Raw genomic sequence first — 23,013 nt, forward strand, 5'->3', positions numbered from 1 at the left:
GTAGCTAGGGACTGTTCGATTTTGTACTTCCTCGTGATTGGTCAAATTAGGCCTACTAGCGTACTTGCGTTATTGTGGGAACCAAGTTTTCTGGGGGAAAAACCGCAACGGATCATCTCCCTGGGAAAATTTAATAGTTAAAATAAATGTAAAAGTCTAATAATAACAATGTCACAAAATACAGCGCAGACTTTCATAAGCGTATAGATACGTAGAGCGGCCGCCTATAATTGTAGTTGTTTTTATGGATTTCTTTATTTATTGTAGACAGAGAGAGAGAAATAGATAACAAACAACGTAGAGCAAATTATAATTACCGGATCTGGCTCATGCATGAAATGATCCTCGCGTGAGCTCAAATGGGTACGACAATATTACTTATTCACGCAGGGCCACTGATAGCAAAATCCATAATTCTTAGATTTTGTTCAATATATTAATTGTTCTGTATCCGCTATCAATTGACATCTAGTTAATCTTTGGTAATCGATAACAGTGAAAGAACAATAGGCTAAAAAACCGTGTTTGTGGATTCAGTCAATTACAGAGCAGGACAAGACACATCTGTACAATTCACACGGTTAAAGTGTGATCTATACAGTGTTCTATATTTATGTTAGTCTGGGCTCAGTAACCCGTGTAAATGGACACAAACTCGGACGGGAGACGAATTAATTACTTAGGCCTACACGCGTTGTGTCTGATGTAATTATAGCTGAATAAGATAATTAATTACTGTTTTTTAAAATGGAGGAATCTATCGGTAAGTTGATAAACAATTCGTATTGTTATTAAAAAGTTTCTTTTTAATTATACCTAACTTTATTTATTTATTTTATAAACTTTTAAATTAAAGCGAATTAGTATGTTAGGCTGCATAACATACATATTTAAAGATTAAATACAGATTCAGGGCCTACGTGCAGAATGAGGGTACACAACTGTATTTTTTTTTCACTCATTAATTTTCGTTTCAGACATTTTACTGAATTACGCCGACTTCTCGTCATTTTTTTTTATAAGGGTTTTATTTTGAAGTTTGTAATTATTTTTGTATAATTTTAGATAGGCCTTCTAATTGTGTATCATAAATTATCTTTTAATGAATAATTTATAATCAACAGATATGCCATCATGTTTAGTTGGCATCAACATATTCAACAACACTAGACCATTGCTGATTCCCAAATTATTTTTTTTTAATTTCAAGTACAATTATTAATAGGCATAAATGCCTAGTTATTTTTATCAAGTTTCTGTTTTTACATGTTGGCCGCCTATATCGATCTCTTACGCTTAGCCACATAGCCATCATGTATTTTTAGCCGTGGTACCAATAAGTTCAAACCCAGGGTACATGACAACCAAACTATTGTTGATAAAACCACGGACATAATACAAGCAATTTCACATGAAAAGTAGGCTAAATAAAAATTAATCTTGTCAAATATTGTTGAAATAAATAAATGGTATTTGTTTAAATTGGTTGGGTGTTGCTATTGCACGGACAGACATGTAGCAGTATATTGAAATACGTGACAAAATATGTTGATCTTTTATTATGATAAAACAAAACAAAAGTTATTAGCTGATTCTTATTATTCATTGGCCTATTTATTCATAAATCAATTTACAAAATATGTATAAAATTGGTTAAAATTACTGCTATAGGTTATAAAAAACAAATTTGAACATCAAAACACATATATGAAGAAAGAGTAAAACTACATTAAAAGGCAAAATTACAAATTATTCATTTAAAACTAATCAAATATGGAACACTGGACTGCACAAATGGCGTTTGGTATCACATTGAGTTTCAACTAACGTGTGTCTATGGCTAGTATTATAAGGAGAAGGGCTGTAAGATAAAAAAAAAACATGTAGAAGTCTAAGAGAATCTCTACAGAGGCTTTTGGCATAAATAAGGTTCTCGACGTCTGTCAATGTACCTAAGCACAGTTCGACCAAGGTATCATCGTAGGTGGAATAACACGGCCAAAAAGTATTATCAGCTAAATTGAAAATGTTGATAGCTCAACAAAATTAATAGGCCTATACAGTAGTACATTTTGCCACGGGGAAAACACTTGTTTCTCCATGAGTATACTAATGTAAACGTACTTGCTGCTTGTGGATGTGATCGTATTGTATAGGCCTACCAGCTGTTACACTCCAGCACCTTGATCATTAGATAGATATCACAAGATAACATAATTAATCATTGTTTACTTAATCTATTAAGTAATGTTACAATAATACCAGTATACCACTGCTAGGTTCCAAAGCAACCGGAACAAATTAATAATATAATTGCCTACAAAATTATATAGTAACGCTTAGAATTGCTCATTTTGGTCTTTTGGTGTATCATGAGCACATGGTTGTTCGCAATTCTAGGACGCAACGCAAGGACGTAAGCGCAACGCAAATTTATGACCAATCACAAGCGATTGATTAGCCTCGAGTGATTGGTCAACTCGCTTGCGTTGCGTCTACGCGCTTGCGTTGCGTCTACGCGCTTGCGTTGCGTCTACGCGCTTGCGTTGCGTCTACGCGCTTGCGTTGCGTCTACGTCCTTGCATTTTCTCTCCTAGTGGGAACCAAGCTTTACACCCAAATTATTATTATTATTATTTTGTTTTGATAATTAGTGAGAAAATGATTTAATAATAATCTGATGACGATCTTGACAATGACATCCATGGATAATAACAAATTACAGACAAATAGAATGTTGACAGATTTTCTATTTTTAAACATTTTTTCTTGCCCTTGTACGTGACCGTGTGCTCGTAACTGGGGTAAACAAGTCTAGCAAAGTGACGACTTTTACATATTTTGCGTTAAATAAACCTTGGAGATGAAGCCTAGACAAATAGTCCGAATAAACCAGCCGACAGTTCAATCTGAATGTCTTATTGTCTCAATCGAGTTTTTATATTTACATTAAACAAGTCTGTTCACCGTTGTTGGAATTCGGCATCGGCTACATATGAGCTTTTATACAAACAATTCAATTATGTATTGTCATGATTGATCAGAGGCGAGAAGTTGAGCGGTAGTCAGTTTATCGACAAGTAGTCGGGGATACAGCGTGGGAAATGGTTGCACGCGGTACGCGATCCGGTTAAATAGCGATCAATATAAATGATCTGATTAAATTCAGATTTAGAATAGTTTGTATAGGAACAACAGAAACTTGACTTTGTGACTGTGATTTCCTAATTGAGTTGCTTTGTTACGTTTGTTGTTGACAAAAATGTTGACAAATTTGGATTAAATACACAATCGATCGAACACGAGTTCCAAACAAACATCTATTCAAAATTTACTGATCCTGTTGAAATTCATTTTTTTTAGGAACTGGGTTAATTATAAATCACGCGTCATAATCAATATATTGGGAATGTATCCATTTTGTAATTAGAATTACTGATGAATTCAAAACAATTTGGCAAAACTCGGATATCAGGCCACCAACAGTCAAATCTCATAGAAAAAGATCAACAACAATTAAATTCGATGTCTAATTGAATCTAAGAATTGGGGAAAGTTGCTCTAAAAAAAGAAAATATCTTTCAATACATGTAATTACAATATGTAAAGAATTAGTACTAAAGATAGTATAAAATTCGGCAAACTGTGGTTCCTATCACTGATTTGTATATTGGTATCAAAACAATCAATATTTTGGGAAATTGCTTCCCATATTTTTCTTCAGAAGCAGTTCGTCAAAAGATCGACGAAACAGTTATGTACTTAAGGTAACTTTTTAAAAGCAATGTTTTATCAAAATCTATGAATTGTTTTCTATTTCTTGAAGGATTAAATTTGACACAATGTCCAGGAGAGCTAAGCCCTAGTCAGAAAGCCGAAATCCTGTGTCAAGTGTGTGGCGACAGGAGCTCAGGGCGACATTACGGCGTCTACAGTTGTGACGGTTGCCGGGGTTTCTTCAAGAGGAGTGTTCGTCGTAACTTGGGCTACGTGTGCAAAGAGTCCAGCAACTGTATCGTTGATGTCGCCAGAAGAAACCAATGCCAAGCATGTCGGTTCAAAAAATGCCTCGACGTCAATATGAACCGTGACGGTAAGAAATACATTTGTTTATTATTCTCCCATCTTCATATCTCTAGTTTTAGCAATAGCTTTGTTAAGACGGTTTTACGAAATATGCGTAGGTGTAGCCAAAGTCACCGAGTCCTCGTCACCAAACACGTTTTTATGCATAACATGAATTAACCACGAGTAAATCATTTCCCAAGATGTAATTTTTACACATTTGGAAACATTGGATACTTTATTAATTAAAACAATTAAAGACATTCGAATACAACATATGCAACAGAAATTTTCTAACAAGTTTTTACTATAAAAACTTTCATTGAAGAACATTTTTTTCTAGACCTATATTTTTTAAGTATAATAGTTTGGAAAAGCAGGTTGGGCTATAGCATGTTGTGCTTGAATGGTTTGACGAATTAATATATTTCACGATCAACAAACAACTCAACAATTGGTAACTTATTGATAATCTTTGCCTTTCACTTAAGATCGAAGAACATGTTCTTAAGTTGCTCGCCTTGCTGGATATTTGATAGTTTAAAGAAGTGATACCAAACAAAAGCTATTATTCTACATAAGAGGCTATTAATCTATAGACTGTTTAATTATTTAAGAATGTGTACTATAAAGTATCAGCGATCACGTATTTAAGTACCCGTATGTTAAAGAGAACCGGTATCCGTTGCTAAATGTTGCGTTGAAAGTCGGGAGCAACGACGCAATGAAAAATGACGTAGACGAAACATTTGACCAATGACAACTCACCGCCGAGGAGCCGTGGCTTGCCATTGGTCATCAATTAGGACTACTTTATGCTTGCGCCATGGTGTTGTGTTAGTGTATTTCAACTCGCGGTTGTCAAACTCATAAACATTTTTTCAAGTCTTTGCTCTGATATCGATATATTCGACGGTACTACAGCAACCAAAGAATAAGGAGTAGTAAAATAGGCATGTTTATGAAATGATTCACATTTTCTATTCGCGTACTCTAAAATGTGCGCGTACATCGCATATCTAACGCATACTATTGCAGACCATAGTCATTGACTATTACGTGCAGACAGATCAACCATTTCTAAAGATTTTGTGAATGTGTATTATTTCCCGTCAGCTGTTAATTACTCGTAGAGGCACGATCAAATTGTCTAAACGTTCGATGATCGTTTGTCGTCATTAGTAATTGATCGACGTATTTCATTGACAAATTTGCTCAGCCATTAATAGTGAATAGAAGCCATACTTCTTTATAAACGTCAGGTGAGAACTAGCCAGTGTTCCAGCTAGCAGACGATCAATGATGGTACACCGTCACAGATCGCAGAGGCACGCGACTATTTGGTTTTATTGACGTTGGGCACATATAACAATCAGCCTATAGGGAATTCGGTGATTTCCGCTTGTTTGCTTTCATTGATTTTTTAACGTCAACAGTTCAAACATATTGGTATATATACTTTTGTTACTTTATGTTTTATATTCCATCTGGTTTTCAGTTTTGGTTCACATTGTCGCGCGAAACACCAAAAAACAATTTTTAGATATATAATTTTATATATTAAAGATAAATATTTTGGCACATGTAGCGTTTCATACGTATACTACTAAAAATCGAAAAAAATAAATAAAAAAGACAATAATACAGACCTGGGGCAAGTAGTCTAGGCGTAGGCCTACACAACATATAATTGGGATTGAGAGCGAAAAACGCGATGGAATAATCGATAAATCGAGTTTGAAACCATTTCATAAACGATATCATTTTAAAAGCTATTTTTAGTATCATTAATCTATATTTAGATCTCGAGTCTAAAATTACTTATGCATCTAGAAATATATTGACTATGGGTCAAGATGGGGTCTTCAAATAAAGTGTCGATAATAATGAAGTCATGTAGAAAGTATGACGTAAGAGCTATCAATTTTAAAATTTAAGATTATGATCGTTCAATTGCCGTGATGATTTATAGTTGGGCGTGGAACGCTTTAAAGCTAGCTCAAAATACTCACTAAGAAGTGTTCAACCCAGAGAGGTGATATTAAGTCGAAGATCTTTAAGGTCTTTGATTCAACCAAACATTACACAATTTTTCAAGTCAAAAATATCATCAACATTTTTAACTGTTGTGTAAACTGTACGTTTGGTCGTTGGCGTTTAAATTGTTACGTAACGTTTCCACTAGACGCGACGCACGTTTGACCAATCACAAGCGATAGATAACTGTCGCTTGTGATTGGTCAACTCACTTGCCCTGCGCCAACGTCGTTGGGTCCAAGTGGGAACCAAGCTTATATTTTATTACGTTAAGATTGGTTACGTTATTATCAAATCCGGTTTAATATCAATTACTCTTTCAATTTGAACTTGATACGGTGATAAAGACTAAAAGTCATTAACACCACAAAAGGGTATAAAGCACTTATGATATCAACATATGTTCTGTTCCCATTGATATGAAATACGCCATGTAAAGAGTATATCGATGTCCGCATGTAACCTGTAGGCCTACTTTCGGTTTATTTATAAGCTCAACTCCTTTATACCGTTCACCCAAGATGATACGAACTGTGTGTAGTAGTGATTTAGTCAAAGCGCTGCGCGTATGTCTACGTCACGACGCTTAAGAAAATGCCCTTCCAATCATTGTGTTTGCCCCCGCCTGTGTGAAATCAAACCTACGACGTTTGCAGCACTATTGCGTCGTCGGTTCCTACTTGTGATTACGCAATACAGCACTTTGCGTGATACGTCGCTGCGTTGCGTTCTAGTGGGAACCACGCTTTTAGTAGTGATTTAGTCAATGTGCTGCACGTGATTTAGTCAAAGCGCTGCGCGTAGGTCTACGTCACGACGCGTCGTTCTGTTGCGTCAAAGGAAACCATATCGAGCAGTCTTACCGTAAAGGTGTCACTCATACTATAAATATCTTCCTTTCTATTTATAACTGCCGATATACTATTTATAGATTTACTTTACGATCTTTAAATACCATATAAAACATGAACAAATGCGTGAATAAGTCAACTAGATAATACCGATACAGAAAATCAATTGGTTCTTGAAGTGTGCTGATCGTATGTCATTGTTTTATGTCGAATAGTTCAAGTGCAGTCATTCGCAATCAAGGTTACAAAATAAATATACGTCAAGTCATGGATTTCAGGTTAATTATTACAGACATCAAACATAACGGTTATTAACTTTTAAATGAGCTTTTAATTATCTAATAATCGACAGTATCCAACCACACCTTTCAATACTACTAAAATACTTCTATTGATCAGTTTGCTTCGTCGTATCTTCGATCACGGAGGAAATAATATTATACAGTACAGTAGTTACAAATAGATTTTGTCGTTTCTTGCGTACGTAATGGTCGGTAAAGCGTGGTTCCCACTAGAACGTAACGCAGCGACGTATCGACACAAAGTGCTGCATTGCGTAATCACAAGTGGGAACCGACGTTTGCAGGACTGTTGCGTCGTTGGTTCCCACTTGTGATTACGCAATACAGCACTTTGCGTCTATACGTCGCTGCGTTGCGTTCTAGTGGGAACCACGCTTAATGCTTGGTTTCGACTAGAGACGCAACACAACGAAGTAAATGGATTTGACCAATCACCAGCGATGGATTTATTCGACTGTTGCTTGTCATTGGTCAACTCGTTTGCGTTGCGTCTACGTCCTTTCGTTGCGTCCTAGTGGGAACCAAGCTTCAATCTTATGGAAACTTTCTACAATGTTTCCAGTTCAAGTGTCCTACTGTAGGCCTATATGTAATTTAATGTCTTAATTACAGCCGTGCAACATGAAAGAGCACCGCGGTGTTACCAGTTCAGACGAGAAAGTCCAAATTCTGAAGATTCAGTAGGCCTAAGTCCGACCAAAGAAGACCAATACAGAGCTCTTCAACGTGAGGATCCAAGACGATCCGGCTTTACCCCAGTCACCCCTGAATATGTAGCCCGCTTGCCTCCACCATCGGCAACTGATGTTCGTAGCAACGGGTTCTTCACAAGTCTCATACAAGCTGAACCACGCCTGGAGATCAAAACCGGACAACCTACTGGTCAAGGCAACGACAATCTTGGTAAAATGTCTTTTTATTTTATTAGTAGAGCATTAACATTGTCCGTCATCACAGGAAATCCCTACATTTCGAATAGTACAAAAGTTATGACATCAGATTAAGCTCATTTCACCATTCGGTACACTATTTATGGTACTGTATAATGTTTGGCTCTATTTCAAAATCCCAGCAGATCCGCCACTAGTCGTAGTAAAATAGCGGAAACATCGTTGTCTCACCTTAACTTTTGCACTAACGGTACATTATTTATGCTCAATAATCAAGAGTGAAATTACACCTACAATTTCACTCTTTTCTGGTTCTATTTATCTCGTATCTAATCAGTATTATCTGATACCATCATTTTTTTGTTTACTGTAGGTGAGAGGGCGAGCGGTGATGTATTGTTTGTCAACCCGACAGAGAATGTCTACGAAGCCGCCGCTAGGGTCTTATTCATGACAGTCAAGTGGGCCCGTGGTATACCATCATTCCTGTCACTTCCTTTCCGGGATCAAGCAATCTTACTGGAGGAAACTTGGAGCGAACTGTTTATCCTGAGTGCGTCGCAGTGGTGTGTTCCGTTAGATCTTGGTTAGTATTTACAAAGGCTACGAAACCGTGTATAAAGGCCAATTTTTAAAGACGAGCGGTAACGGCAAGCGGAAAACCGCGTAGCCTGTTCCACGCAGAACCTGTATCTATCGTGAGCGGAAACCGCCCGTCCACTCCCCGTTGTGTGTAAATGGTCATAAGGAATAACATGATCCTATATTTTTCTTACTGTTACAGCTCGTCTGTGTAAATTGGCCTTAATGGAATAAAATGACACTTTACATAAAACAACAGACCCTGCCGCGAGAGCGATGACAATACTGATAGTTCTACGGAACTACCTAGACCAATCTAACAACATTCTTTGGTTTTATTCGCAGGTATGGCTATCGCATCACCAGGATTTCTATCAAAATTAGAATTGGGTGACAATTTAGAAGTACTTGCCGATATCAGACTTATGCAAGATGTTATGGCACGCCTAAAACACATGCGAGTCGACCCAGCAGAGTTCGCGTGTCTCAAAGCAATTGTCCTTTTCAAGAGTGGTACGTATATTTACTTGTTTCTGTTGTCCACTAAGGAGGACCATTCCCATTGGTCATCACGATCAATCACAACCACACGTCACAACTCAACAAACCACCGAGTGCGTAAAGATACGCACGTACGCACATACATCCACCTACGTGAGTGCAATGGTTCCAAATGATTGAGTGCAATGGTTCCAAAGGATTGAGTGCAATGGTTCCAAAGGATTGAGTGCAATGGTTCCAAAGGATTGAGTGCAATGGTTCGAAAGGATTGAGTGCAATCGTTCCAAAGGATTAAGTGCAATGGTTCCAAAGGATTGAGTGCAATGGTTCCAAAGGATTAAGTGCAATGGTTCCAAAGGATTGAGTGCAATGGTTCCAAAGGATTGAGTGCAATGGTTCCAAAGGATTGAGTGCAATGGTTCCAAAGGATTGAGTGCAATGGTTCCAAAGGAACCAAAACCCAATGCTCTAATATTTATAAATGCCATATATAGGTCCTCTGTTAGCGTCATATATGACACATTCAATGTTAATATTTTTGTATTCGCCAGATATTCGAGGGTTGCGACAACCAGCTCAAGTCGAAGCCATTCAGGATCAATCTCAACTAATCCTGTCAGAGTACATCAACTGCAGATCGCTTGCTCACAATGTCCGCTTTGGAAAGCTTCTCCTCCTACTTCCATCCATAAGAGCCATCAAATCGAAAACAATCGAAGAACTATTTTTCCGTAGAACAATCGGTAGCGTACCTATCGAACGATTGCTGTGTGATATGTTTAAATCAAGTTGAAACGGACAGTGGCGGAGGAATATACCAAAGACAGCTGTTGTTCGAAATAGATTTATTAATTGTATCGATATATAAATAAAATGTAATGTTAAGATTGGCGGGCACCATGCAAAAAATTTTGTGGAAATAACCGTTTGGAAAACCTACCCTATTTATATGAGGTATCCCGCGAAATGTAAATTTAAAAACACTGTAGTTGATTAATTTTCGTCACTTATCACGACAAAAAGTTGGTTTCGATTCGCGTTGTGTTGTTACTTCAGGATTTGCGCCTTATTATGATATAAATATCAACTTTGATTACAGATTTTTAATTTTAACAATGGTAATACCCATGTTTTGTTTCGCTATTCCATTTCAAACGCTGTAAATTATTTATTTAAATAATTTTTATTTATAAACCAAAGACAAACCGTTATATATTAGGGATTGACCTAGTTTTTAAACATATTACTGTCTCTTGTCTACTAGGAGTGTCTTCTGAATAGGGTTGGTGATTAAACACATTGTCTCTTGTTTATTTCATGTGAAAATGTCCCCTTTATATGGGTGTCCCAAATGAGGGGTTGTACTGTATAAATTATTTTGCTTCTTATACCGTTCGCAGTTGACGTTCATTATCTTCCATGATTATTTAACAAAGATAATCATTTTATATTTAATTTAAAAAATGTTTAATTTTTATTTATACATTAGTGCTGAGTACAACTCATGATCAACAAGCAATAAATGTACATACAAATAACAATAATTATTATAAAAAAAATGCAATAAATTTATGTATAATAAAACATTTCTTGAAAATATGAATAAATTTAAGAATTTTAGTTACTGACTTTTTTTCTTTCCCTTTTTCGACTACAAAATAATTAAAGGGGTTTCTTTATAAAAACAACAAATATTGAAAATAAATTTTGTTTTCTAATTTCTGGGGAAGTTGTAATCGGTAAAATACGAATACTGTACAACTAGAGACACCACCATTTCCATTACTGGATATGCTGGGAAATTAGGCAACCATCATTCCATTAAAAAGAGAACACTCTGAAGTTCAATTTCCAGCAAGTATATCCATATCTTAGAGCCTGTTCAGACCTACGGAGTTATGCTTTCGAAAGTCAAGCATCAACGATATTGACCTCTAACCAATCAAATTTACACCTGCATACCAGATGTTCACCCCAATCGGTGACAATTCAGTTCGTAATGAAAGCGTTAGGTAGGCAAATTTGAACACTTTGCTGTTACGATGGTAATTATATTATGACATTGTTTGCGATACGAAAGCATAACTCCATGGATCTGAACATACCCTTAGACTTTACATTTTGATACACTAATATCCTTATTTTGTACCTGTGGTATGCGTCAGTTCTCAAATTCTGATAATAAATCGATTACCAGTTATTCCCTCTTTTCCTCTGTACAAAGAGCCTACCTTCTATACTTTAGTTGGACTATGTATGGAAGGCCGCATGAGTCAAATATTCCCTGCATAAAAAGTGTTTGTGTGCAGGGTGTGTCTTTGTTACATTATGGTTATGACATCACTGATAGTAAAGTTCAAGGTTCATCCCATCATGAATTTCATCTGATTTTTAGATATTGAGGAAAATAATTGTGACAATTATAGTTTAATTAAGTGACAATAATAATGTATGTTTGTCACTTGTTGTGTCAGGAATGTCACAGATTGACAAAAAAAGTTTGATATGCCCAAATATGGCAGTGATATGACACTATGTTCATATATGGGCACATCACATTTTTTTGTCACATAAAGTTTGATAGTGTAGACAGAGCTTAACAATGATGATGCCGGTTGTAATGATTCTTATAATACAATAAGGATACAGTCATCCAATGAGATGTGATTCTTGTACACTGTATACCATTTCTTGATAACTATTCTGTCCCATTTTGTACCGGTCTGAGCTGCAACTATCTTCTTTAAATCTCCTATTGTGTCTGAGCCGCTGGTAAACCAAGTTAAGGATTAAAAACAGACTTTATGTTATAAGAAATTTTTACAAATAGACTGAATACAAAGCTTGGACAATTTTCCAGGTGGTTTCTGATGCGAGACAGGCGGAAAATGCAGTTTTCGCCTTTTTAGTTAAAGATGTATTGTCCCCCAAAAACATGAAAAATGAAGATTAATTAAATCAGACTTTGAATATGTTATTTTATAGTTTTAATAAAGTTTGACCATTTTTTGCTTTAAATTACAGTTTTTTCAGGTAAATACATTTTTTCGATCCAATTTTTGGTCAAAGTGGATAACTATTATGTTACATTAAAATGGCATATTCAACAACAATTTTGTTAAGAATTATATTTTCAGGGGAAAATACATCTTTAAAAAACCTATTAGTAGTAACAGCAGTAGTAAAGAGCTTAAAGTTTATTATACATTTACTGTATCAGGATTTTTTTCCATATCAGAAATAATCAGGAAAAATAAAATAGTAGGACGATTAGAAATATTGGGAGGAAGAGGTCAGCATTGCGTTTGTACATTGTGTTCAAAGGATACTTGCACTTAACTCGGACCTTCTTGCCCAATCGGTCATTGCAGGTCACCTCAATCATCTTGCTTTTGTGTATCAGGAATTGTTGAAAGGATCTGAAATGCAATTGGTCTTATTATAAGATTCATTTCTTGATTACTACTGTATATAATCAGGCATTTACTTTAATTAATGTATTTATGCCTAATAATAATACATTGTTTACAGCCACCAACGATGTCAATACAGCTGCTGCATAATTTTTATGGAAGAAAGAGTTTATGTTATTATTAGAGATAGAGTAGGCTACAGTAAAAATAATTTAATTAAAATCTTAAAATAGATTAGGTATTATTTTGAATTTACCTATATAATATTACCAGGTATTATAATTTACTAAATAAATTAACAAGCATCTAGGCCTATCTAGTGATAGTTGTACTACAGTTCAGTAGTGGCTAGGCTACACAGAGGGATGCCTAAACCGACGAGTATCCACCGATAAAATCGGCTTGAATTGCCATACGTCGGCTTTACGCGAGTATTGAGTAATAATTGGCCTAGCCTAGCTATATCAATGATTTTTGTTAAAATTAAAAATGAGTTGTCGTTTTTCAGAAATCCAATCTATTCTACCTTAACTCTATTATTACAGTCACTAAACATGCCATTAAACTAATTTAATCTGAATTATAATTCCACTTTCTTTAATTTACTTACGCTTACGGTTACGAAGAGCGTTCGTCGTGTGTCGTGTGTGTTTTGTTGGAATTTAAAATAGCGCCATCTACAATAGTTTAAAATTCACCTTTCATGATGATTCGCATGAATGACTTCAAACAATAACAACAAACATGTTGAAGAGAAATGTAAAAAAATTCTGTTTCAAAAATTAGTCACAAGCCATACTAAAAGCATGTTACCCGTTATTCTTTAGGTGTAATCTAATAAAGGTTTGATTTGTTTTAACTTCATACGTTTTTATATAATTCATAGTTTCCGACTACTGTATATAGGCCTAGGCTAGGCATAGCTAGGCCAATTTAGGCCCTGCTACTAGGGGGACTAGCCTGCTGACTGAGTAGAGATGGGTTTGTAATTGGTAGGATCCCCCATGGGGGACAGGGTTAAGATCAAAGAGAAGCGGAAACAGTGAAACCTCGTTATAATGGCCTTGCAATACAGTTTCACTTTCCATTCCATTGTTGGTTAGTGAAATGAAAATGATATTTATTTTTATTGTTTGTATTTCGATATCTGTAAGAAGTAATCAATCACCCTTTTTATGATCATTGACAAAACATTAAGGATTATGTATTCTTACTTTATTCATACGAAATAATGAAAAAAGAATGATCAACAGTAGCAAACAAAATTATTGTGGGATGGTTTCTGAAAAGTCCCTAAAAGATTTATGTATATTTACGATAAAGGTAAAACCCCATAAATGAGGAAGTAAAGAAATTAAACCCTATACCCTATAAACCCTATAATACATTTACAAGGAAGTTTACACATGGTCTAGACATTTTTATGTTCTTTCTAGTGAGTCATCATCTAGTATCAAATCTATTAACTTGTCCTAGTTGTTTTCTTACTGTATATGAGGTAGTGTAGAGACTGTGTATAGTCGAGTCATAACAATTCAGAAACAATTATATACTGGATTACGTTATACAGACCTCTGTAAGTATTGTTACTGTTGTATTAAAATAGCTTGTAATCTTACGCTCTGTCTACACTATCAAACTAGTTTGACAAAAAAGTGTGATGTGCCTAAATATGGTAGTGATATGCCCAAATAAGGTAGTGATATGACATCATAATGTCCATATAAGCACATCACATTTGTTGTCACATAAAGTTTGATAGTGCAGACAGAGCTCTGAAATTTGAATTCTGTAACTTTTTAGTACAGTACCATTGTTTAACTACAGTAGTGATGATAAACTGAGTCTGATGCTCAAATTACTATTACAGTAAATTGATATTTTAAAGTAACAATCACCATAGTTCCTGACTTTGTGCTGGTATATGTATTTTGTATTCATTTCTTATTTGTAAATTTGTAAATATGTTTTCCAGATGATAAAGAAAAAAATGATGAGGTTGATATTTTTCTTCGCTACTGTCCTTCTCATCGGTCAAGTCTATGGCTACAAACCATTAGTGATTGTTCATGGAGTATTGTCTGACCCATCTCATTTTGGTGGATTTGTTCAAATGGTTACCAAGGTATAGTATAACCCCTATTAAGGTGTTCCTTAATAAGGCTGCCTCTGAATAGATTTGTTACTTGGAAAAGTATCTCTTAATGGGGGTTAAATGTATCCACTGAATAGGGGTAAATTAAAAGCAAGATTGTTTTATTTATTTATATTAAAGTGTTATTGCATTTCAACTGGTAACAACCAGTAAAATTAATTACATGATTTTCCTGAGTTGATGCAGTATGCCATATTTTTATTTTAGATTTCCAAATTCTGAGTACAAAATGACTCACAGTAGGTCAGTTGTCAAAATAGTTTGGAATATTAATAACAAATGATATATTTTGGTGCTGGGGTATAATCTCTGTTTTCAAAGCCCAGTTAATCAACAATACTAATAACATATTTCAACAGGCTCATCCAGGAACAAACATCACCATTATCAATGAGTATGACGGGACCGAGAGTCTAACTTCCTTGTGGGAGCAAGTTGATAAATTTCGGAGTGATATAAAAGCTGTTGTAGACAGCAGTCCGCAAGGAATTCACCTTTTATGTTACTCACAGGGTAAGTTAAAATAAGTTCCTCTCTTAAAGATGTATTGTCCCCCTGAAAAATAATTCTTCAAAAATTTTTTGTTGAATATGCCATTTTAATACCACCCAATAGTTATCCACTTTGACCAACAATTGGATCGAAAAAAATATATATTTACCTATAAAAATGTAATTTAAAGCAAAAAAATAGCTTTAGTTTTTCATTGAATTTAACAATTTATTTTGTCATTTTATAAGTGAAATGGCAGAGAAAGTTGGTTTCATCATGCAACCAACAACACCAACTTCTTTTTGTCCTCTCTGAAGGACGTATACACAAATAAATAGCAAAAATGATAGAATGTTTTTTTTTTCATCTATAGGTGGTGCTATTTGCCGTGGTGTAATCGCAACATTACCTAACCATCAGATCCACAACTTTTTTAGCTTATCCTGTCCTTTACTCGGACAATATGGTGGTAAGTTTTCATTATGAAAAATATTGTCATAATACAATATAAGTCATATTACAATACCATGAGCATTGGCTAAGTACAATTGACAAGCATATATACAAAAATTTGATCATTCATTAGTGTACAAACGAATAAAATAACCTGATAAACTTTTTAAAATTATTATGATTACATTAAATGTGTTATAAATTTGTACGAATTATATTTTTCGTTATTGTTTCAGAAACTGATGTCTTTACCAAGTATGTCCCAGCAAAGTACAGAAAGGATATTTACAAGTAAGTTGGTCATTAGGAGGGCTAGCAAATCATGGCGTGCGGGATAATTAAATGGCAGGTTTACTGTTAGTCATTCAAATGTGTTTTGTGTTGTAATTTTGTCATTTTTCTCTTGATTTGTATTCCTTTTAAATAGATTTTGTTACACAGAGCTGGGTCAAAAAATCTCAGTATGCAACTATTGGAATGGTAAGGTTATACAGTTTTAACATTTTATTTCATGCTATTAGAAACATGTGGCATTATGCAGAATGCCATATTTTTCACGATTTAAACTACTACTTTTTTTTCATTTAATTGCAGATCCACATCAACATGAATTATACCTAAAAGAAAATATTTATCTACCAATTCTAAACAATGAAACTGAAAATCAAAATAGTTTCGGTAAGTTAGAAAAGATACTGTATTCCAGATTTTACTTTTTTTGTGATAAATAGAAAAAAATACAGGCTTGATTGAAATAATAAGTATCAACATTGAGATTTGGTCATCAGTCTGTTGGTCATCAGTCTGTTGGTCAGGGGGAAGTACAACTATCCAGAACTGACACTTACAGAATGAAATACTTATGAAACTAGAGAACAATTCAAGCACTTCAAAATGCTCAAACATTTCCTGGTTTTAGGTTTACATAATAACAAAGAAGAGGAAGATTTCATAGAAATAAGTTATTAAAGCAATTATGTAATGTTTCTACATGTTTATTACATTCAAAAAGGTTTTTACTTCATTTTGTTTTAGAATGGAAGAAAAACTTTCTTCAAATAAAGCAGGTAGTTTTGATTGGAGGTCCAGATGATGGGGTCATAACCCCATGGCAGTCAAGGTACTGTGCCTTAATACATTATTATTGAAAGACTGAGCAAAAATTGGGTGAAAATGAGGAGCAAAGAAGCCTGCTTGTTTGCCCTCTACTAGGCCTATATGTTGGTGCTGGAACAAAAATCTTCTCACATAAAATCCATAGCCAATAGATCAATATATGTCATACTACAGTCCTAATACAAATTTTAAACTATTATGTCTTTTAGTCAGTTTGGTTACTATAATGCTAACAACACTGTGGTTGAGATGCAAGGCCAAGAGGTATTGTACATTAATATTTCATTAATTTAGTAATTGAGCTTTTTTCACAGAATTTTTAATTAAAAAGCTGTAAAAAAAGTGTGCATTATAGAATGTGTACGTTACAGATGTTGAATCTAAACATGTTTACTGGGCTAATACTGTATACATTATACAGTGACCTACAATAATAAGGAGGAGGGTTTGGGAACATCTCTCTAGCCAACATAATACACAAATTTACTCTTTTACATCTAATCAAGTATATAATAACACATCACACCTACACCTATATGAATTATATGTTACTAACCATTTTTATTTGATTCTTAGGTCTTTTTAAAAGATTCATTTGGTTTACAAACCATGTACAATAACGGACAAATCCACACATGTACAGTTCCTGGAGTAGAACACACGACCTGGCATGACAACCAGATGGTGTTTGACAAATGCATCGTGCCATGGCTGACATAGGTGGGACGTCTTCCATGAGACAACAGAATCAAAATCTCAAGTAAAGGTCTATAGTACTCAGAAAAATGAAAGCAATAACTGACAAATAATGAATAATTTAATTTTATAAAACTTGTTCATTCAGTGTATTTAGTCAAAGGTCAACGTTGGAATATTAATAATTTGTTTTTGAAATATTGATTAGACTATTTCCTATCTTTTAAAGTATGTTTAAAAGTATATATATATCTTTAACTAATTTTTTTTAGGAAGCCAGTTATGTTTTGTACACATACAATTACCTATAATGTTTACAGTATTTGTACTTTTTAAGTTTTGTTTTTTTTATTTATTTTGCCGTTAAGATTAAGTAACTTATTTTAAAAATTTGTGTAAAACCTATATTATAATATATATTTTCTATATTAAAAATACTGTAAGAAAAAAACAAGAAAAATACAAATGTGTTTAATTATCAAAAAGGGGTTAATTAATGTATAAAATATATTTGAAATAATGCTCTACATCGAATTAATATGGCAAAATATATATTTCCAAATTGGCGAGTATTCCAAAGAAACTGCCAAATATGGATTACTGTATACCTAAATGCAGATAAATATAATTGTTTATTTATAACATTTTTTCAGTGAATAAATTGATTTGAATGTGAATTAGTTGGCCATACAGTGATTGGTGATATGTTATACTAATACGCCTTCTTGCCAAGATCAGCCTTTTATTTATTTATTTTTTATTTAAGAACAAAATAACTTCGAATGAATTGATTGCATACACATGCACAATATTTGCACAATTTGATAAAAATAAAATTTATAGAAAGAAATTTTTTTTTAAATTTTACTTTTTGTTTCTTTTTTCCATTTTTTATAATATGAAGAATATGATTGAAAAGGTTTCGTATGATGTACTTTTAAGCAGATATAAATATTGTTTATAAAATGAATTAATTTATGCAAAGTTTTTTAAATATTCATAAAATTTAAACACATATTCAAATTTATTTCCTTTTATGGATATATGATGGATGATGGAGGTGGTAAAATTGTAAAGCGCCATCTATAGATCGAAATATTTGCTGTGTCAACTTTTTTTTAACAAAAATAAACAACATTGTTGTTGTATTTTTCTTCCTTGCGGATAACGTCTGCTTTTAAAAGATGGCTAGTTTGACAGCACCTACTGAAACCATAACTAAAACAGAAGAACAACAGCCTTCAGTGCGTAAAACGTGAATTTTATAATCATGTTAGGCTAGGCTGTAGGCCTAGTCTAGGCTAGGCCTACATTTAATTAAATACCTCACATGGAAGGTGGTCCAATACAAAACATGAGTCTGGTCGTTTCGGCCCTCTGTATATAATGGCAATAAGACAAACACGAAAGGGACAGCCAACAGAAAACGATTAATTAAAAGAAATTCTGAATATATTCTAAATAAATATAATTTATTATCTGTTTTGTTATCCAAAAAGCCATCCGTTACTTTGAAGTTAAGAAAACCAAAGTCGGACAAAAAAGTTAATTGGAAAGAAGGTACAGTGGACAATGAAAACATGGGGAAAAAGAAATCGAAATGTAAGTATTTATGTTTCTAGGCCTATTTCCTTCCTTTGTAATCACAATTTAAATTGGGAGATGCCATTGAGTGCCAATCTAGAATGACATTGACAAGTACCTCATATGAACTACTAAAGTACAACTTAGAAAAAAACCTACAGTATTTAATCGTGGAAAAATCTTCTTTTTTCTTTTTACTTAATAAATCTAGATATATGCTCCGATTTCTCCTATTTAATATTTTCAATGGCTCGGCCTACTACCACTATATTAGACATGTGTTTATTTTCTTACACAATTTTAACTTGTGGTTGGTAGCCAATTTATTCCAGTAAACTTACTGGAAAAAACCAACTAAAGCATTCTATTGATTAATATTCATTATTTATTTTAAGGTTGCTGCATCTATGAAAAACCTCACACATTTGACGAGAGCTCGTCAAGCAGCGGAAGCGACGACGACGACGAATGTAAAATGTGCAAACACCAAAAAAAGGGAAAAAAGCCACATGAACATGAAGATGACACCCAGCAACCAAATGAACATTGACATTTATACCAAATAAATTATAGTTATGCGAGTCATCAATTACTTTTGAATAATGAACATTCAAATGTTATTAAATATATGGACACACTGAAATTGCAAAATGATATAAGATCGTAGCATATTATTTTGTATTAATAATACACAGAACTCAACTCAAGTGGATGCTTAACTCATTTGGCAGAAATGCATACTTGGTACAGTAACCATGCTAGCTAGTTTTCATATGTTGGTGCAATAATGTTGTCATCTGTTGTAGTGAGCTACTTGTCATGTGATAGTTGCAACTGATGTCAAAGTTCAGTCTTAAACTGTTGTAATGTGTCAAGAGGAACTGTTGTGTATAAAATATGCTGTGTGTGTGTGTTGATAAAATGTACTGTATTGAAAGAAATATTGTAAAAACAGCAATGGTGTGCGCAGAACTTACATAATTTATTACTTTAGATGAATTGATTTAATGTAATATATCCAATAAAAAAATTATCTATAATATAGAAATACATATTATAATATGATATAATAAATTTACAGCCACTAAAGAAAGAAAGAAGAAATTCGAAACCACTCGTAAATGCAAGAGGCTTGGGTGCAATGTTTGGGCAAAAGTAGGGGGTAGGATTAAACTCAAAATTAATTAACAGTGTATCCTAAATTTTATTTATATATGTGTGCAGCATCACTTTCTGCAGTAAATATGCTGTTATGCCTCTTTTTTTGTCAATGGTGGCTTGGTGGTTAGCGTGCTTGCTTTCCAATCCCAAGGTCCGGGGTTCAATCGTGACCTAGTGCTAGGGTTCAATCGTGACCTAGTGCTAGGGTTGTAACTCGCGACTCTTTCAACTGCACTCCCTAAGCCTCAAATGAGACTTAGTTTATAAGCACAAACAAATTGGAAACAAAATTGTTACCTCCTAATTTGGGCAAAGGGTCAGATTTTTATATATCTGAATTCAGGCATCTGTGAAAAGTACTGGGTTATTGGTTCTAGTTTCATGTAATAGAGGTATGAATAAATACCACCTCTGCATACCCTACAGTGTCATGTTAAATTGCAATGTTTTTTAAATGATATTTTATAAGTAATTGTATGTTATTTTGATATTTTATAGCATACAGTAACAGGGAGGGGAAGTCCCTCAAATTTATTATGTGTGTACTTATTGTGTTGGATCAACAATAAAGAACAAGAATATTGAAAGCACAAACACTTCTGCATTGTATCTTGTTTAATTAATTTCATACTGGAGAATCCTTATGTCTACAAATATATTGTAGTAATGTAATATTGACATAATACAATTCAGAAATAAAACTGCACAAATGCTATTTGTATGAGACCCATAACCTTAAATATTAAACTTAACTTAAGCCACTCCCTTTCTGGCCTGCATTCGAAAATGTCAATGCAAAAGATAACATCTTTTTACCTTACCTTTTTTAACTCCATTTTACAATTGTTATCCCCTTGTCAATAACATGGAGAAATCTCTATGGTATTATAAAGCTCTGTCTACACTATCAAAGTTTATGTGACAAAAAAGTGTGATGTGCCCAAATATGGTAGTGATATGACATCATCATGTCCATATATGGGCATGCACATAGACTTTGACAGTGTAGACAGAGCTTTAGACCATAGAACACATTCTTGGTCTATGGTAATACTAAGTTAGTAGGTCTATTGAATAATTTGATAAAGATACAAACAATTGCTGTTAAACAGTATACACAGTTTAAGTTAATAACAAATAGGAAACTATAAAATTAAGTTACCTCCTTTCAATCCATAGATCTTCTTTATAAATCCAATAAAATAAATTCAGTAAAATAAATCCAATGTAATAAGAAAAGAAAGGTGGAGGATGAGATAAGGTGTGTTACTGTACACTACCACACTGCAACTGTACAGGTACAGGTAGCAGAGAGTTAAACAAAGGAACATAACACAATAGAGAACAGAACACTTGGCCTGGAGATGCAAATTAGCCAAAAAAATGTAGTGAAATTAAAATGAGAAAAGGAGGAATAGTAAATTAGAATATACAAGAGGGATAGTAAATTAGAATATACAGGAGGGATAGTAAATTAGAATATACAGGAGGGATAGTAAATTAGAATATACAGGAGGGATAGTAAATTAGAATATACAGGAGGTAAATTAGAATATACAGGAGGTAAATTAGAATATACAGGAGGGATAGTAAATTACAATATACAGGAGGGATAGTAAATTAGAATATACAGGAGGAATAGTAAATTAGAATATACAGGAGGGATAGTAAATTAGAATATACAGGAGGGATAGTAAATTAGAATATACAGGAGGGATAGTAAATTAGAATATACAGGAGGGATAGTAAATTAGAATATACAGGAGGGATAGTAAATTAGAATATACAGGAGGGATAGTAAATTAGAATATACAGGAGGGATAGTAAATTAGAATATACAGGAGGGATAGTAAATTAGAATATACAGGAGGAATAGTAAATTAGAATATACAGGAGGGATAGTAAATTAGAATATACAGGAGGAATAGTAAATTAGAATATACAGGAGGGATAGTAAATTAGAATATACAGGAGGGATAGTAAATTAGAATATACAGGAGGGATAGTAAATTAGAATATACAGGAGGGATAGTAAATTAGAATATACAGGAGGGATAGTAAATTAGAATATACAGGAGGGATAGTAAATTAGAATATACAGGAGGGATAGTAAATTAGAATATACAGGAGGGATAGTAAATTAGAATATACAAGAGGGATAGTAAATTAGAATATACAGGAGGGATAGTCAATTAGAATATACAGGAGGGATAGTAAATTAGAATATACAGGAGGGATAGTCAATTAGAATATACAGGAGGGATAGTCAATTAGAATATACAGGAGGGATAGTAAATTTTAAAAAATACAGCATTCTTTCAGTGAATTTAAATAATATATAATTTAGCATAAACACTTTCTATATTAGACAAATATACATGTTAAAAATTTAAATATTTACAAACACTGTACACACAATAGATGATATAAAATTGTTCAATGATATACTGTATAACTAAAAAAACTGGCTGAATATTTATATGCAGTACAAAATCCAAAAAGTTACATTATTTAATAAATGGGTCACTTTTATAACAAATATCAATATTTAATCTAACAGTCCAAATTGGGATTTGCATAATAATTATTTTGAATTCTAAATTTGTGATAATGAATTGCTTTTTGGAAACGACAATTCAAGCATAATGATCAATTGTATTTTGTAGTCCTACAAATTGTTTTATTTTAAATACCTTTTATTTTTACCGTTGCTTT

At 33.6% G+C, this 23,013-nt stretch overlaps 4 protein-coding genes across 4 annotated transcripts; 3 read left to right on the forward strand and 1 right to left on the reverse strand.

Moving 5' to 3' along the window:
• Positions 1-642: 642 nt before the first annotated feature.
• On the forward strand, positions 643-10,767 carry LOC144837092 (nuclear receptor subfamily 2 group E member 1-like). The gene is made up of 6 exons (XM_078692088.1): positions 643-763; positions 3,827-4,093; positions 7,868-8,158; positions 8,519-8,731; positions 9,073-9,240; positions 9,780-10,767. Exons 1-6 carry the CDS (start codon positions 748-750, stop codon positions 10,019-10,021), a joined length of 1,197 nt encoding a protein of 398 aa, XP_078548214.1. The 5' UTR covers positions 643-747; the 3' UTR covers positions 10,022-10,767.
• Positions 10,767-21,815, reverse strand: LOC144837103 (ubiquitin-like protein 5). Its single transcript, XM_078692104.1, has 5 exons — positions 21,461-21,815; positions 13,252-13,364; positions 12,558-12,647; positions 11,876-11,997; positions 10,767-11,612 (listed from the first exon to the last, which is right to left on the reverse strand). The coding sequence occupies exons 3-5, from the start codon at positions 12,611-12,613 to the stop codon at positions 11,569-11,571; spliced, it is 222 nt and encodes a 73-aa protein (XP_078548230.1). The 5' UTR covers positions 12,614-12,647; positions 13,252-13,364; positions 21,461-21,815; the 3' UTR covers positions 10,767-11,568.
• Positions 13,374-18,230, forward strand: LOC144837094 (lysosomal thioesterase PPT2-like). Its single transcript, XM_078692093.1, has 11 exons — positions 13,374-13,484; positions 14,078-14,217; positions 14,617-14,766; positions 15,156-15,309; positions 15,662-15,757; positions 15,978-16,032; positions 16,169-16,221; positions 16,336-16,419; positions 16,777-16,861; positions 17,067-17,121; positions 17,434-18,230. Exons 3-11 carry the CDS (start codon positions 14,617-14,619, stop codon positions 17,575-17,577), a joined length of 876 nt encoding a protein of 291 aa, XP_078548219.1. The 5' UTR covers positions 13,374-13,484; positions 14,078-14,217; the 3' UTR covers positions 17,578-18,230.
• On the forward strand, positions 18,649-20,882 carry LOC144837102 (uncharacterized). The gene is made up of 3 exons (XM_078692103.1): positions 18,649-18,797; positions 19,053-19,155; positions 19,533-20,882. The coding sequence occupies exons 1-3, from the start codon at positions 18,738-18,740 to the stop codon at positions 19,685-19,687; spliced, it is 318 nt and encodes a 105-aa protein (XP_078548229.1). The 5' UTR covers positions 18,649-18,737; the 3' UTR covers positions 19,688-20,882.
• Positions 21,816-23,013: the final 1,198 nt, after the last annotated feature.

This window comes from Antedon bifida, chromosome 3 (assembly GCF_963402885.1).
Source record: "Antedon bifida chromosome 3, ecAntBifi1.1, whole genome shotgun sequence".
NCBI lineage: Eukaryota > Metazoa > Echinodermata > Crinoidea > Comatulida > Antedonidae > Antedon > Antedon bifida.